General features: G+C 39.6%; 1 protein-coding gene across 3 annotated transcripts in view; it reads left to right on the top strand.

Annotated features, from left to right (window-relative positions):
• The window catches only part of LOC124138748 (perlucin-like protein), a 43,137-nt gene that overhangs the window by 15,789 nt on the left and 13,430 nt on the right, over positions 1 to 13,918 (top strand). Inside the window, exon 1 of one of the 3 annotated variants that reach the window (XM_046505596.2) lies at positions 6,294 to 6,376. The exons of the other annotated variants lie outside the window; for them this stretch is intronic. Within the exon in view, the coding sequence (XP_046361552.1) occupies positions 6,319 to 6,376 (58 nt within the window). The 5' untranslated portion in view covers positions 6,294 to 6,318. Of the gene's footprint in view, positions 1 to 6,293; positions 6,377 to 13,918 lie in introns of those variants that run through there. 3 annotated transcript variants of the gene reach the window in all.

The raw sequence follows: 13,918 nt of genomic DNA, 5'->3' as shown, positions 1-13,918 counted from the left end.
GACTGATGCCGATTTATAGTGCTAGCTCACTGAGATACATGCCGCAGTTTAACATGAATACCCCAGTCAGACACAGTATACTGACTCCGAGCCGACCAGTCCTTGTTTTAGCCCCTTAATGCCGAGCGCCAGACAGGGTAACAACAAGTACCATCTTTTAACGCCTTTTGGTATGACGCCGAACCCCGGACCTCTACCACAAGACCACGGAGGCGGTCTATCCTATATGTACAGGTTGATGTTTTACAACTACTACAGAAATTTTGAGATCTGTAATACCCCGCTTTAACTTCCTATATTGTAATGATGAGAAAGATTCTGTTCTACCACTATTGTATTTTTCATCTTTGACACGAATAGCTCTTAGCAGAGTTGAAGGAATTTCGAGTTGAATATTATCCGTTGTACCAATCTGTTCAAGATGGATGCACAACTCTTGATAGGGAACTATATCAGGTAATTTAACTCCATGTACTTCTGGTATCCTCAGGTGTTCCTCTTCTCCTCTTGTAAATCCAAGTGTATTTGTTAAGTCCTTTTCAAGTGTTATAGCATGTGTCACTCCTCTGATAAAGGACTGACCCATTTCACTCTTTTTGTGTGAGACTAGCTCCCAAAGATTTAACAATTTCATCTTTGAGTGAGCATACGCTGTAATACCCATCAGATATAGCGCAAAGGGCCTTAACTACATATAACTTATTATTACCTCTCACAGCACTTATATTGGTCCACCGTGGGTAATACGTTATATCACAGAGAGCAACTTCAAGTTGCCCTGCCGAATTGTCAGTAGCGTGAAGCAGTTGAATAGACTACAGTAATGTGGTCAAATACACTGAAAATCATTTAATATATGACAGCAGGTTCGTCTTACATCATCATCCAAAAGCTGTTTAGTTATTCAGTACTTTTGAATAACGAAACACAAACCAGCACCGGGTTCGTTATTCAGACTTGGTATAACAAATACAAGACACCGTATTTCCAGTGGGTTCGTTATTCGTCATTCGTTTTTCAAATAACGAAAAAGAAGCCAGCACCGGATTCGTTATTCAAAGGCTGTATATTAAACAACTACAGTAATGTGGACAAATACACTGAAACTCATTAAATATGTGACAGCAGATTCGTCTTACATCGTCCAAAAGCTAAAGTATGCTTGTTGGTGGGGGTAACGGAAATCGATGCCGTGGTTACACTGATTACAGGATGGTGAATGAACACGGTCGATATGGATTATTTTATTGAGTTGGCTATGGTAACCTTGGCGAGAAAACAGTCCAAAGATTGGGGAAACAAGCCAAAGAACGTTGAAAATACACATCGGAGAAATGCAAAAGATAAAAACACCTTCGTGTCATAATGTCTTCCTGTGAAAAATTCAAACTTCTCACAGTCGACGGAGTTCCAAATATTTAACTACTGTAACAACCCCACATGGATTCGACCGCCTCCATGGTCAAATGGTACAGCATCCGCCCGTAGAGCGGAAGGTCTGGGGTTCGATCCCCGGCCTCGTCATACCAAAAGACGTTAAAGGATGGTACTTGTTATTACCCTTTCTGGCACTCGGCATTAAGGGGTTAAAACAAGGACTGGTTGGCTCGGAGTCGATATACTGTGTCTGAGTAGGGTATTCGTGTTAAACTGCGGCATGGTATCTCAGTGAGCTAGCACTATAAATCGGCATCAGTCCGGACTAGTACAAGCAGCCACACACACACATACGCGCATGCACGTCGCTATACAAGTGCAATAATCTTGTGCACGACGTTAAACCCGATTTCAGCGGTAGACGTTGTACGTCACAGTAGCAGTAGCGGTATACGTTGCAGCAGCATAAGCGGTAGACGTACGTTGCAGTAGCAGTAGTGGTAAACGTTGTAGGTTGCAGTAGCGGTAGACATACGTTGCAGTAGCAGTAGTGACAGACGTTGTACTTTGCAGTACCAGTAGCGGTAGACATTGTACGTTGCAGTAGCAGTAGCGGTAGACATTGTACTTTGCAGTAGCAGTAGTGGTAGACGTTGTGCCTTGCAGTAGCAGTAGCGGTAGACGCTGTACGTTGTATAGCAGTAGTGATAGACGTTGTACGTTGCAAAAGCAGTAGTGGTAGACGTTGTACGTTGCAGTAGCAGTAGTGGTAGACGTTGTACGTTGCAGTAGCAGTGGTGGTAGACGTGGTACGTTGCAGTAGCAGTAGTGGTAGACGTGGTACGTTGTAGTAGCAGTAGTGGTAGACGTTGTACGTTGTAGTAGCAGTAGTGGTAGACGTGGTACGTTGTAGTAGCAGTAGTGGTAGACGTGGTACGTTGTAGTAGCAGTAGTGGTAGACGTGGTACGTTGTAGTAGCAGTAGTGGTAGACGTTGTACGTTGCAGTAGCAGTAGTGGTAGACGTTGTACGTTGCAGTAGCAGTAGTGGTAGACGTTGTACGTTGCAGTAGCAGTGGTGGTAGACGTGGTACGTTGTAGTAGCAGTAGTGGTAGACGTGGTACGTTGTAGTAGCAGTGGTGGTAGACGTTGTACGTTGCAGTAGCAGTAGTGGTAGACGTTGTACGTTGCAGTAGCAGTAGTGGTAGACGTTGTACGTTGCAGTAGCAGTGGTGGTAGACGTGGTACGTTGTAGTAGCAGTAGTGGTAGGAATACTTTCTTTTTGGTGACTTTTCCTCTGCATTTAACATCTGTTATAATGCAGAATGGCAATTTGTGTCTGTGGCCGGTTTTCTTTCATGTCTCTTGCACACTTCCACCGGTGCTCTACAGGGTTGTATATTATCGCCGGTATTATTCATTCTTTGTACTATGAAACTTGCAGATCACAAGTCGCTTACCTGTTTGACAAAGGACTCTGAATTTGCGTACAGAAATGAGATTAGAGAATTTCGAAGAAAAAAACCCAGCCTGAAATCCAGTTGTAATAGATAATGAAGAAATCGAAATATAATCGAAAAGAACATAAGTAAATACAAGCTACATTTACAAAAAGGGACAAAAAGGATTGAACTTTCTGCGACGTTTAAGGCATCTTAATAATCTCTCTCTCTCTCATAGCATTATTACTTTCAAATTCCACTGCTGGTACCTGAATCTGACCGTTCAAAACAAAACAAGAATGCTGAAAATTGTAAATATTGCGTTAACAATTACTGACTTTTAGTCTTTTCTCGGCATTTATAATTAAAAACAAATCATGAAAAGTGACATAAAATACTAAATGACAATAGTCATGTATTATTCTCTGAATATGAATTCTTACCTCCAGGATGTCGGCTGCGTGTTCCGAAAACGAGAACAAAACAGGTCCGCCAGTCTTTCATACCAATTATTGTTAATCTAATCGATCAGTGAGTGAGTGAGTATTGTTTTACGCCGCTTTAAGCAATATTCCAGTAATATCACCAGAAATGGGCTTCCCACATTGTACACACGTGGGGTATCGAACCAGAGTCTTCAGCGTGACGAACGAACACTTTAACCACTAGGCTACCCCACCGTCCCTCTAATCAATAAGCATTACACCTAGAGTTTAAAGTTTTAACTGCCTATCAACTATTGTTAAGAATGGCATCAACTACTCTGTGATACATTTCTAGAGGGATTGTGTTAATCATGTTCTATTCATTTCCCTGCTGAGATCATCACACTGACTAATGTGGAACATAAAGTGGGACAATATGCTGATGATACAGAAATATTTCTTGATGGGACTGATGAAAGTTTAAGTACTGCGACTGACACCCAAAATGATTTTTATAAAATGTCAGGATTAAAAATTAATATTGATAAAACAAAAGCAATATGGATAGGTTCAATGCTGTCATATCAAATTATGTCAGGATCTGAAACTAGACTGGCACAATTGGTACTTTGAAATATTGGGAATAAAACTTAATTCGAACTTAAATAATCTGTGGGTAATCATTACAAAGAGGAGATTTGAAATTAATAATCAAATTTTAGGGAATTGGAGGAAAAGAAATTTAATTTGATAGGTAAAATTATTGTTGTCAAAACCTTGGCCCTGTCAACCTTAGTACATATATTTTCCTCTCTTCCAAACCCTCCAAGTGAATTTATTGATGAACTGAACAAAATATTGTACAGATTCATCAGGAATGATAATAGGGACAAAATAAAACACACCACATAAATTAGAAAATATGACGAAGGCGAACTGCGAAGAATAGAGGTAGTTTTTTTTAATCATTTCTCTAAAACTGTCAGTTCTAAGAAATACATATTTAAAACAAAAGCTATAATAACCCTAGCACCTTTCCACTAAAAACATATTCCTACTTGGGGCCAATATTGAAAACTGTATACACTTAGCTAACCCTTCCTGGAGAGATGTTTTGGCTGCTTGAGGAACACTGTATAGAAAACACAAAACTAACTTCACAAACATTTGAGAAGTACTATCAGAACATCTTTGGCGTAACTATCAGTTTGATTTCATTTTAAGGAATTGGTTTTTAAAGGGAATTTATACTATTTAAGATCTCTGTAATGAATATGATATAACGCCCTTCAATGAACTGATGAAAATACCAAATTAAAGGCACAATTATTGACTATTACCAGGTTCTACTAAACATACCAAAATCCTGGAAAGATGTTATCAAAACTAATCACATTTCAATTCAACTTTGATGGACTTACTTGTAGCGCCTAAAGGCTCCACATGTTTGTTTTTTAATGATAAGACTATAACTACAGCAAATCTGCCAACAGTATGTGAAAAATGGGATACCATTCTTGACTTAGATATATCATGGAAGAAAGTTTTTATCAGATACAGAAAATATACAAAAAATATATATAATTCTTGATTTTCAATATGAATTTAATCATCGCATCATCTATACAAAGAAAGAATTGTTTAAATGATGATTTGTGTTCATTCTGTGAAACTGATACTGAATCCTTACTTCGTGTATATTGGGATTTGGAGCATGTTAATGAGTTTTGGGCCAAAGAAGAATGTTTCCTGAATGCAAAATGTACAAAACAATTTACATTTACAAGATGCTCTGTTTTACTTGGGTACAACTCCAACATTCTGTTAAATCGCATCACATATACATATATCGAGTATTAAGAAAAACAAATTGTCACTTGAAAACTATCTGAAGAATTTAATCGAAATATTTCGGATTGAGAAATCACTTGTACACAAAAACAATGTAATATGACAGTTTCACAGAAAGTGGGAAAAAATGGCAAATGAATTGTCTAATTAATATGACTCTGTTTTACTTGAACAATTTCCACTAATGAGTGAGTGAGTGAGTGAGTATGGTTTTACGCTGCTTTTAGCAATATTCCAGCAATATCACGGCGGGGGACACCAGAAATGGGCTTCACACATTGTACCCATGTCGGGAATCGAACCCGGGTCTTCGGCGTGACGAGCTAACGCTTAAACCACTAGGCTACCCGACCGCCCTCCACTAATGAGCTGTAAGGATTTAGCTTCACACTTACCAATAAGCATGGCAAAAGTTGTCTGCTATTTTCACCATTTGTAAACATTGTTGTACACCTGTAGCCAACTAAGATTTGTTGTCTGTTGTATAGGTACTAACCTACACCTAATAAGTATTTTACATGTCATGTGACTCTATGTAAAACTGGGGGGGGGGGGGGGATCACGTGTGGCCCAGTCGTCTAAAGCTGTTTGAAGTGCACGCCAGAAACTATGTTTGTGGGTTCGAATCCCGGTTCGCCCCTATTATGTTTCTAGTTTTGTCAGCACCATACCCGTGCTCGTGGGTTTCACCGAAGTGGTAAACGCCTGAGACCTGCATCACTTCGGGCTTTCCTCCCACATTAAGCTGACACGCCGTTATGTTAAAAGCGACGTTAAACCCAACTCACCTACTCACTCACTGACTCACTATGTAAAACTACGTAACATCATAAACTGAATTAAAATGGGGAAAAAAGAAAGTAAACACCAAATGCTGTAGCAATGGCTGAGCACAAATGTAATCACTAGATGTAGCAATGACAGAAAGCATTGACTTGTTTTATATGAGATAAAAAAAACTATAACTTTTAAACATTCTCAACTGCTTTGTTTATTAGAGCACATATATTGATCCCATCTATCCCGATGATGGTTGGTGACGCTGAAATCATTGTTTCCTATTGACCTTACATTTCTCCATACCGCAATAAAATCACACCGAGACGATGTTTTTCACTGGTTCATTGATTATAGGTTAATTGTAGATTACTCTTTGTGCTTCGTACTTTGTTATATTTGGATGTGACGGTGCCTTCATTTCAGAGTGAAATGCATTCGCGAAGATGAAGGAAGCTATCACATGTCTTGTTATTACTATCACTTCTTGGCTCTACGTCACAGGTATGTTAAAAAAGAATTTTCACATTTTTTAGTTTTAAGACACTTTAGATGTGTTTGTTGTTTGTTGTTTAACGGCGGTCTGTACTTTTTGAGTTTGAACAAATGATTGACATCATGAGCATCGATCTACGTAATTGGGATACGATGACATGGATCAAACAAGTCAGCGAGCCTGACCACCCGCTCCCGTTAGTCGCTTTGTAGGATTGGGTTTTTTTTGGTTTTTTTTGTTTAACGGCACACTCAGCAATATTCCAGCTGTATGACGGGGGTCTGTAAATAATCGATTCTGGTCCAGGCAATCCAGTGATTGACATCACGTGCATGGATCCACGCAATGTATATTATATATATTTGTCCTGACCTACTCTATAATTTAAATATTGTTCTTTAATACAATGCAATGAGAGCTTTAATTCAAGTACCGTTCATTAATACTGTGCAATGAGAACTTTACATCTAGTACCGTTCATTAATACTCTACAATGAGAAATTTAATTTCCGTTGTGAAATACAAACTTTGATTTAGTACTCAACGGTCTCTTAAAACTGGCATGAACAACAACATATAAATTTCCTATTGAATCTGACAGTGGTGTGATGTAATTAGCATGTTAATAACTGTGAAAACTGTCCTGTTGTTTGAAGTTGTCACCATAGTGAGTGAGTGAGTGAGTGAGTGAGTGAGTTGTTATTTAACGTCACATGGGCAATATTTCAGCCACATCGTGACGAGAAATTACATTTATGATACATTTATGATACATATATTTAAACTGAATAAAAAACTGTCAAGGAAGGACAGTAGAAAAACTAGAATATCACAGACTTGATTTAAAACTAGTTGAGAATATTAAAAGGCAGTAAGCATTAATGAACACCACAATTTAAAAATGGGCTAGAAATCACTGTGGTGAGTTTCATACGGGTCAGTGAGCGGTCGGGTAACCTAGTAATCAAAGCGTTCGCTCGTCACGCCGAAGACCAGGGTTTGATTCCCGACATGGGTACAATGTGTGAAGCCCATTTCTGGTGTCCCCCGCCGTGATATTGCTGGAATACTGCTAAGAGCGGCGTAAAACCACCCTCGCACACTCATACGGGTCATGTTTCCCGTAGCAGTTACAAAATACGTATTGTGTGTTCCCTATAATAATAAAATATATATAAATAATATACGCTGAAGTATACTTGCAACAATGTAACACTGTGTCAAGCATCACCCAATTTCGAACCATTCAATTAACCTGTATCTGTCTACAGAATTGAACAATGAACATGGAACAAGGTCGCCATCTTGATTCAGTTACTGTTGAGTGAGTGAGTGAGTGAGTGAGTGAGTGAGGTCATATTTGTTGAACTTTGCGAAAAAATTATAATCCGCGATCTCTATATGGAAGATTGTAATAAAATAATATTTTTTCCGCCGCCTGTAAGCGTAAGCGGGAGAACCTTTGCGTCTTCATTGTCAAGGGATATCTGGTAAAATAAACCGCGATAGTTTACAGGTGTATGGCAGGAGGACTGCTGTACGGCCTTAGACAAACTTATTTTTCAAAGTATATTGTGCGAGTGGCGGGTGTTACGGTAGAGCAGGACATGCTTACCCCTTTCGCATTGTCATTACTGATTTTCAATGATCCTTTTACATTATTTTCCCCAATAGTTTGCCTTTCACGCCAAATGGAATCTGTTTCGGCAGATAATCGAGACTGGTTAATATCTGATGTTGACGTTTTAGTATTTTGAAGAGCATAGTGCTGTTTCGGAAGTTAATAAAGTGCCAATTCACTTAGCAAATCTCGCAATTTCGCTTTGCTGAACGAGAGCTAGAAGGCACTGTCGATACTCGAAAACGCGGTGTATCATTTATTGTGTCATTTTCGGGACATTTTAGTGGGATGTGAACTGTACGAACATTGACGTCATTGTTTGGAGCATGTAGGTGATTACAAAGTTACAACAGTTGAATAATTCAGTACGCATGCTCCTTCCTTCGAACAATGCGAAAATGTTGCGCTGAATGTGAGCACTTTGGTGCGTATAATAGCCCACTCATCTAAGAAATGTTAAAATTGAAATAAATTGAAATTATACGTATTTCGTCAGTTGGACTATATTTAAGAAATAAACGACTCGTGGTCGTTGTTTTTTGTACAATAAAACACTGCAGGGAGAATAAACCATCTGCGTTGTCCAGCTACATCAATGGGGAACAACTCACTTGACACTTCCCTCTAAAAAATACGTCGTTCAATATATGGCTTCACCAAGTTGTGAGCGCATGTTCGAATCCCGATAGGTACAATGTGTGAAGCCCATTTCTGGTGTCCCCCGCCGTGATATTGCTGGAATATTGCTAAGAGCGGCGTAAAACCTCACTCACTCAGTAAGATCTAATGAGTGAGTAATTAGATCTAACTAGTGTCCGTAGCATAGACAGTATTGACGTAATAAGAATTGTCTAAGGGGGTCCTCAATAGCTTTGCAAAGTTCAATCTTATTAGGTGTGTAGCCTGGCTGTCCATATGGCTTGTCAACTGACAAAAGGACCGAAATAATGTACAATCCAGGATGTAATGTATTAAGCGTCTACACTTGTTCAACCCACTGCTGTATAGAATGTAAATACTCTGCCTACCTTTCATAGTTGTTTGTTTATTATATGTGAATATATCAAAACTTTCTTCATTACAAGAGAAATCGATCCTAAACTGAACAGAAACAAACAAAATGCGCGTTGAAGCGATGGCAATGTTCCAGCAAAACCTAAAAAGCCACGCAATATACATGCGGCTGTTTATTTGAATGTCGACTTTGAAACTATTTTCTAAGGAATACACAGTCAATCATGGACTGGCGCGTTGTTGAATGTTGTCATATGTTGTTCTTATACAGCTAGTGCTGCACTAGCGATAAGGGGATGATGTCTTTGAGTACTATTTGGAACTATTTCAAGCCTCACACATTCGTCTACATCAGAGAGTGCTTCAAAAGCTGCCGAGGGACATATTGATGTTCACACCCAGCATGCACCCTTGTAACCTGGAAGAATCTACAGCTCAATACATAACAGCAACACATAGGTACATGTACGTAAGAGAACCAATAGTACATACCTCATGCTGTGTCGTTATTTGCTGTGGTCGAGCTTTGTCTCATCAAGCGTCAACGGCGAGATTTACGTAAATCAGGCAGCAATGAACTCAGAATGGTGAAGGTTGGTTTGGATGAAAAACGTTTCAATATTGAAACTGACATTTTTTAGACTTTGACTTTGACTTTAGTATTTGACATTTATATTTATTTATAAGGAGTGACATTCCTACACCTAGAATAGTTTCCATTCCTACATGTAGACTACGCTTCCAATCCTACATTTAGAATACGCTTCCATTCCTACATATAGAATAGTTTCCATTCCTAAGGCAGGGTATGAAACTCCCAAAGATTTCAGCCAGACCACAGGACTGGCTAGCTGAAATACTTGCCAGCCCTGACCAAAACCTGCCTGCCCACTATAATCATATGTTTCTCAGGATGATTTAATTAAAAATATGAAAACTGATTGCTTGTAGCATAAGCGCATCGCTAAATGTTAGGTTGTCTAAAAGCTAACGGGGTTTCTTTTTGGTTACATTTTATCATTCATCTTTACATGTGAATTAATGCTTATCATTGGGAAATATTTAGAATATTTTCACCTATGAAATATAACCCGACCGTCGGGCAGGGGGATTTGAAAATCTGACAGCCCGAGTTGAAATCAACCCGTCTCGGACGGTCGGGCAGGCAGGTATTTCGAACGCTGAAATTTCTACATGTAGAATAGATTCCATTCCTACATATAGAATAGTTTCCAATCCTACATATAGAATAGTTTCAGTTCGAAGATGTAGAATAGCTTCCATTCCTACATGTAGAATAGTTTCCAATCCTACATGTAGAATACTTTGATTGGGTATGAAAGCTACGGTTGAATTAAGACAAAATAGTTCAACATTGGGTTTTTTATTAGTGAGACATGTTGAAATGTGATATAATATAGGGGTGATATATGGTACGATGGTATGTATGGTATGTTATGATATGATAATGGTATATGAAATAATAATATATAGTATGATCTTATAATAATGATACAATATGATATGATGTTATAGAATATGTTGTATGATATAACAAGTTGTGATATGGTAAAATAGAAATTATGAAATTACAGGGTATGGTATTGTACTGTATGTGTGAAATTATGTGACTGCGTTGAGATGCGAGGTGGAATGACGTGAGGTGATTTGGTGAGATATGTACATAAATTGTATTAAATTGTATATTCTTCAAATTGTACTATAGGCCTGTGGCCTCTCCAGTATGTGAAATAAAGATAGTGAGACATGACTCGTACTCTTTGACGTTTCCGTTACGACAGGAAAGGGTCCCTATTTCTAGTTCTATTTCGGTCGGCCCTGTATGAGAAATACTCTCTCCAGTTTCCTATAAATTAACATGGCTATGACAAAATGATTTTTCATTGAGCACAGTAGTGTACAGTCGACTAATTATCGATGTCTCTAACTGACATATGGTGTTAAAGTTGATGTACGGGAAGCGAGCCGCGAGGCAGGATTGATTATTTCAAATTGACTCAATAAGAAACATAGCGTTGTGAGAGATGAAATTTTGCTGTCAAGTTAACAGTCACTGTCTGAGAGCTTCAAGTGTGTTGAATTATAGACGCGTGTGGCAGAGGAACAATAGTACCGCTGATGTGTGTATTACATTAGGACGTTTACCTGTAGCCTAGTCCCCTAGAGACGGAGGGCAAACATAGGAATACAAATACCAGGACAACCACATATAGAATCATGTTTTGATTTATGTTAAGCAAATCAATAGGACTCACTCTATATTTAATGTCGTATTAGGCCTCTTTTGCATTTATAGTCCATCGGCATGTACATTAATCCAATCTAGGTAACCTGCTCACTTCAGTTGGTCTGCGGCAACCATGCTTGTCTTATGAAGCAACTTCCGGGACCATGTGGTCAGACTAGCTGAGTTGGTTGAAGCATGTCATCGTATCGCATTTGAGTAGGTCGATGCTGATGATGTCAATCACTGGATTGTCAGGCCAAGACTTGAATATGCATAAACCGCCGTCATACAGCTGTCATGTTGCTGAGTGCAGCCTTAAACAACAAACAAACAGTATTTATATAGCAATATCAGCTACTATCAATCATATATTAAACAGTCACATCGAACATCAAGCTGAGATTTCTAGGGACTTGGTATAACCCAGAATCCCCAAAGGGGGTGTAGAGTGAAGGGTTGGTTGGTTGGTTGGTTGGTTTGTTGTTTAACGCCGCTCTCAGCAACATTCCAGCCATATGACGGCGGTAAATAAATCGAGTCTGGACCAGACAATCCAGTGATTTTTGTCATGTGCATCGATCCACGCAATTGGAATCGATGACATGCATCAACCAAGTCAGCGAGCCTGACGACCCGATCCCGTTAGTCACCTTTTACGACAAGCATAGTCGCCTTTTATGGCAAGCATGGGTTGCTGAAGACCTATTCTACCCCGGAATCTTCACGGGTCGTAGAGTGAAGGGACGGTGGGAGGTTGGGGGTAGCGGTTAAAGGTGTGTGATTGGCTCACTTAAAAACAATGACACCGGGTGTTCGTGAAGAGGGTAAACATGCCCTGCCCTCCTCGTAGCACCCGCAACTCACCCAATTCGCATAAAAAAGTATGGCAAATCCTATATGTCATGAAAACAATAATAATTATCATTTATTTACTGCTCGTGTCCATGAGAATATAATATTTCTTTTGTTAAGGAATTCACGTTGATGCCAAATCGATGACTGGTTAACTAGTTAATACAGATCGTTAGACTTGAGGGGCAAAATAAACTGGATTATTCATCGTTATGTGGTAATTATTTCGACATACTTAATCAACCATGGCGGTTGTTGTATATAATCAATCAAATGTAATTGGATATAATATATTTATTGACAACGTCTTAAGAAGGCTGTCCCTGGTAGCCATAAACTCGTACGAAATTATGCATGTCTGTCAGTCGTACCCGGAATATTAGTGATGACTTAACACGGCTGCGTTTGCAAACGTGGCCTGTGGAGAGGAACAACGAGAACGGAGGTGTTCAAACGATGTGATAAGAGTCAGCGATGCAGGGCAGTTTCGCGTTTTCCGTGTAGTTCGCTTGCTTCGGCCACAGAGGTGCAAGGTTATCCGTGAAGTTTCACTGCTTAAGCCCTGTACAGCAAAGAAACATCGCGTTATCCGAGTAGTTTCACTGCTTAAGCCCTGTACAGCAAAGAAACATCGCGTTATCCGAGTAGTTTCACTGCTTAAGCCCTGTACAGCGAAGAAACATCGCGTTATCCGAGTAGTTTCACTGCTTAAGCCCTGTACAGCAAAGAAACATCGCGTTATCCGAGTAGTTTCACTGCTTAAGCCCTGTACAGCAAAGAAACATCGCGTTATCCGTGTAGTTTCACTGCTTAAGCCCTGTACAGCGAAGAAACATCGCGTTATCCGAGTAGTTTCACTGCTCAAGCCCTGTACAGCAAAGAAACATCGCGTTATCCGAGTAGTTTCACTGCTTAAGCCCTGTACAGCAAAGAAACATCGCGTTATCCGAGTAGTTTCACAGCTTAAGCCCTGTACAGCAAAGAAACATCGCGTTATCCGAGTAGTTTCACTGCTTAAGCCCTGTACAGCAAAGAAACATCGCGTTATCCGAGTAGTTTCACTGCTTAAGCCCTGTACAGCAAAGAAACATCGCGTTATCCGAGTAGTTTCACAGCGACAGGGATTAAGCCCGACTCGTACCGAATTCTAATAAAGCAACAAAACCCAATGGAAATCTCTGCACAAAGCAGAGTCGATAGTACGATTCCTGTTATGTCATAAGCATGTGTTTTGGAAGTACTGTCAAATAGTGACGGCAACAGGAGTCCGCGAAAACATGAGCGTATCCTGCCCCACCGGTGGAGGTGGAAGCAAACGCATGCAAAGGCAAGTCAATTGTTCACCTAAAAAAACACGGGAACATATGGTACAAGTCAAAATAGGGAACTGCATCGGGCATCATTTTTGTCACTGAAGCGTCAAATTTGGAACCATAAAACCTTTTGAAAGCTTTACTGAGGCCTTGAAAGTTGTAACTTTGAACAAATAATTCTGAGCAAGAGTCGCAGGACGCTCTTTGAAACCTTGGCAGAAAGCTTGCTCGATTGTATCTCAAAAGTTGTGACATGTAAACACCAAAGGCTGGAGCTGCTGGAATATTGCTCGACATGAAGGGACAGTTGGAAAGTTGAAGTCATCCTTCTTGTCATACAGTCTTGTGGAGAGTGGTTTGTCACTCTGAAGCTTTAGCCATAGATCTAAATATGAGACAGATGAGGCGTTCTCACTGGTCTTCTTTATTTCTAGTTCAGGTGGGTAAATCAGTGGAAGAGAATTGGCTATTTGATTGTTATTGAACGATATCAGATCATCGA

Source organism: Haliotis rufescens, unplaced genomic scaffold (genome assembly GCF_023055435.1).
Source record: "Haliotis rufescens isolate VD_foot unplaced genomic scaffold, xgHalRufe1.0.p SCAF_15, whole genome shotgun sequence".
Taxonomy (NCBI): Eukaryota; Metazoa; Mollusca; class Gastropoda; order Lepetellida; family Haliotidae; genus Haliotis; species Haliotis rufescens.
Note: the sequence above shows the minus strand (reverse complement) of the source record. Positions and strands in the feature narration are given on the sequence as shown.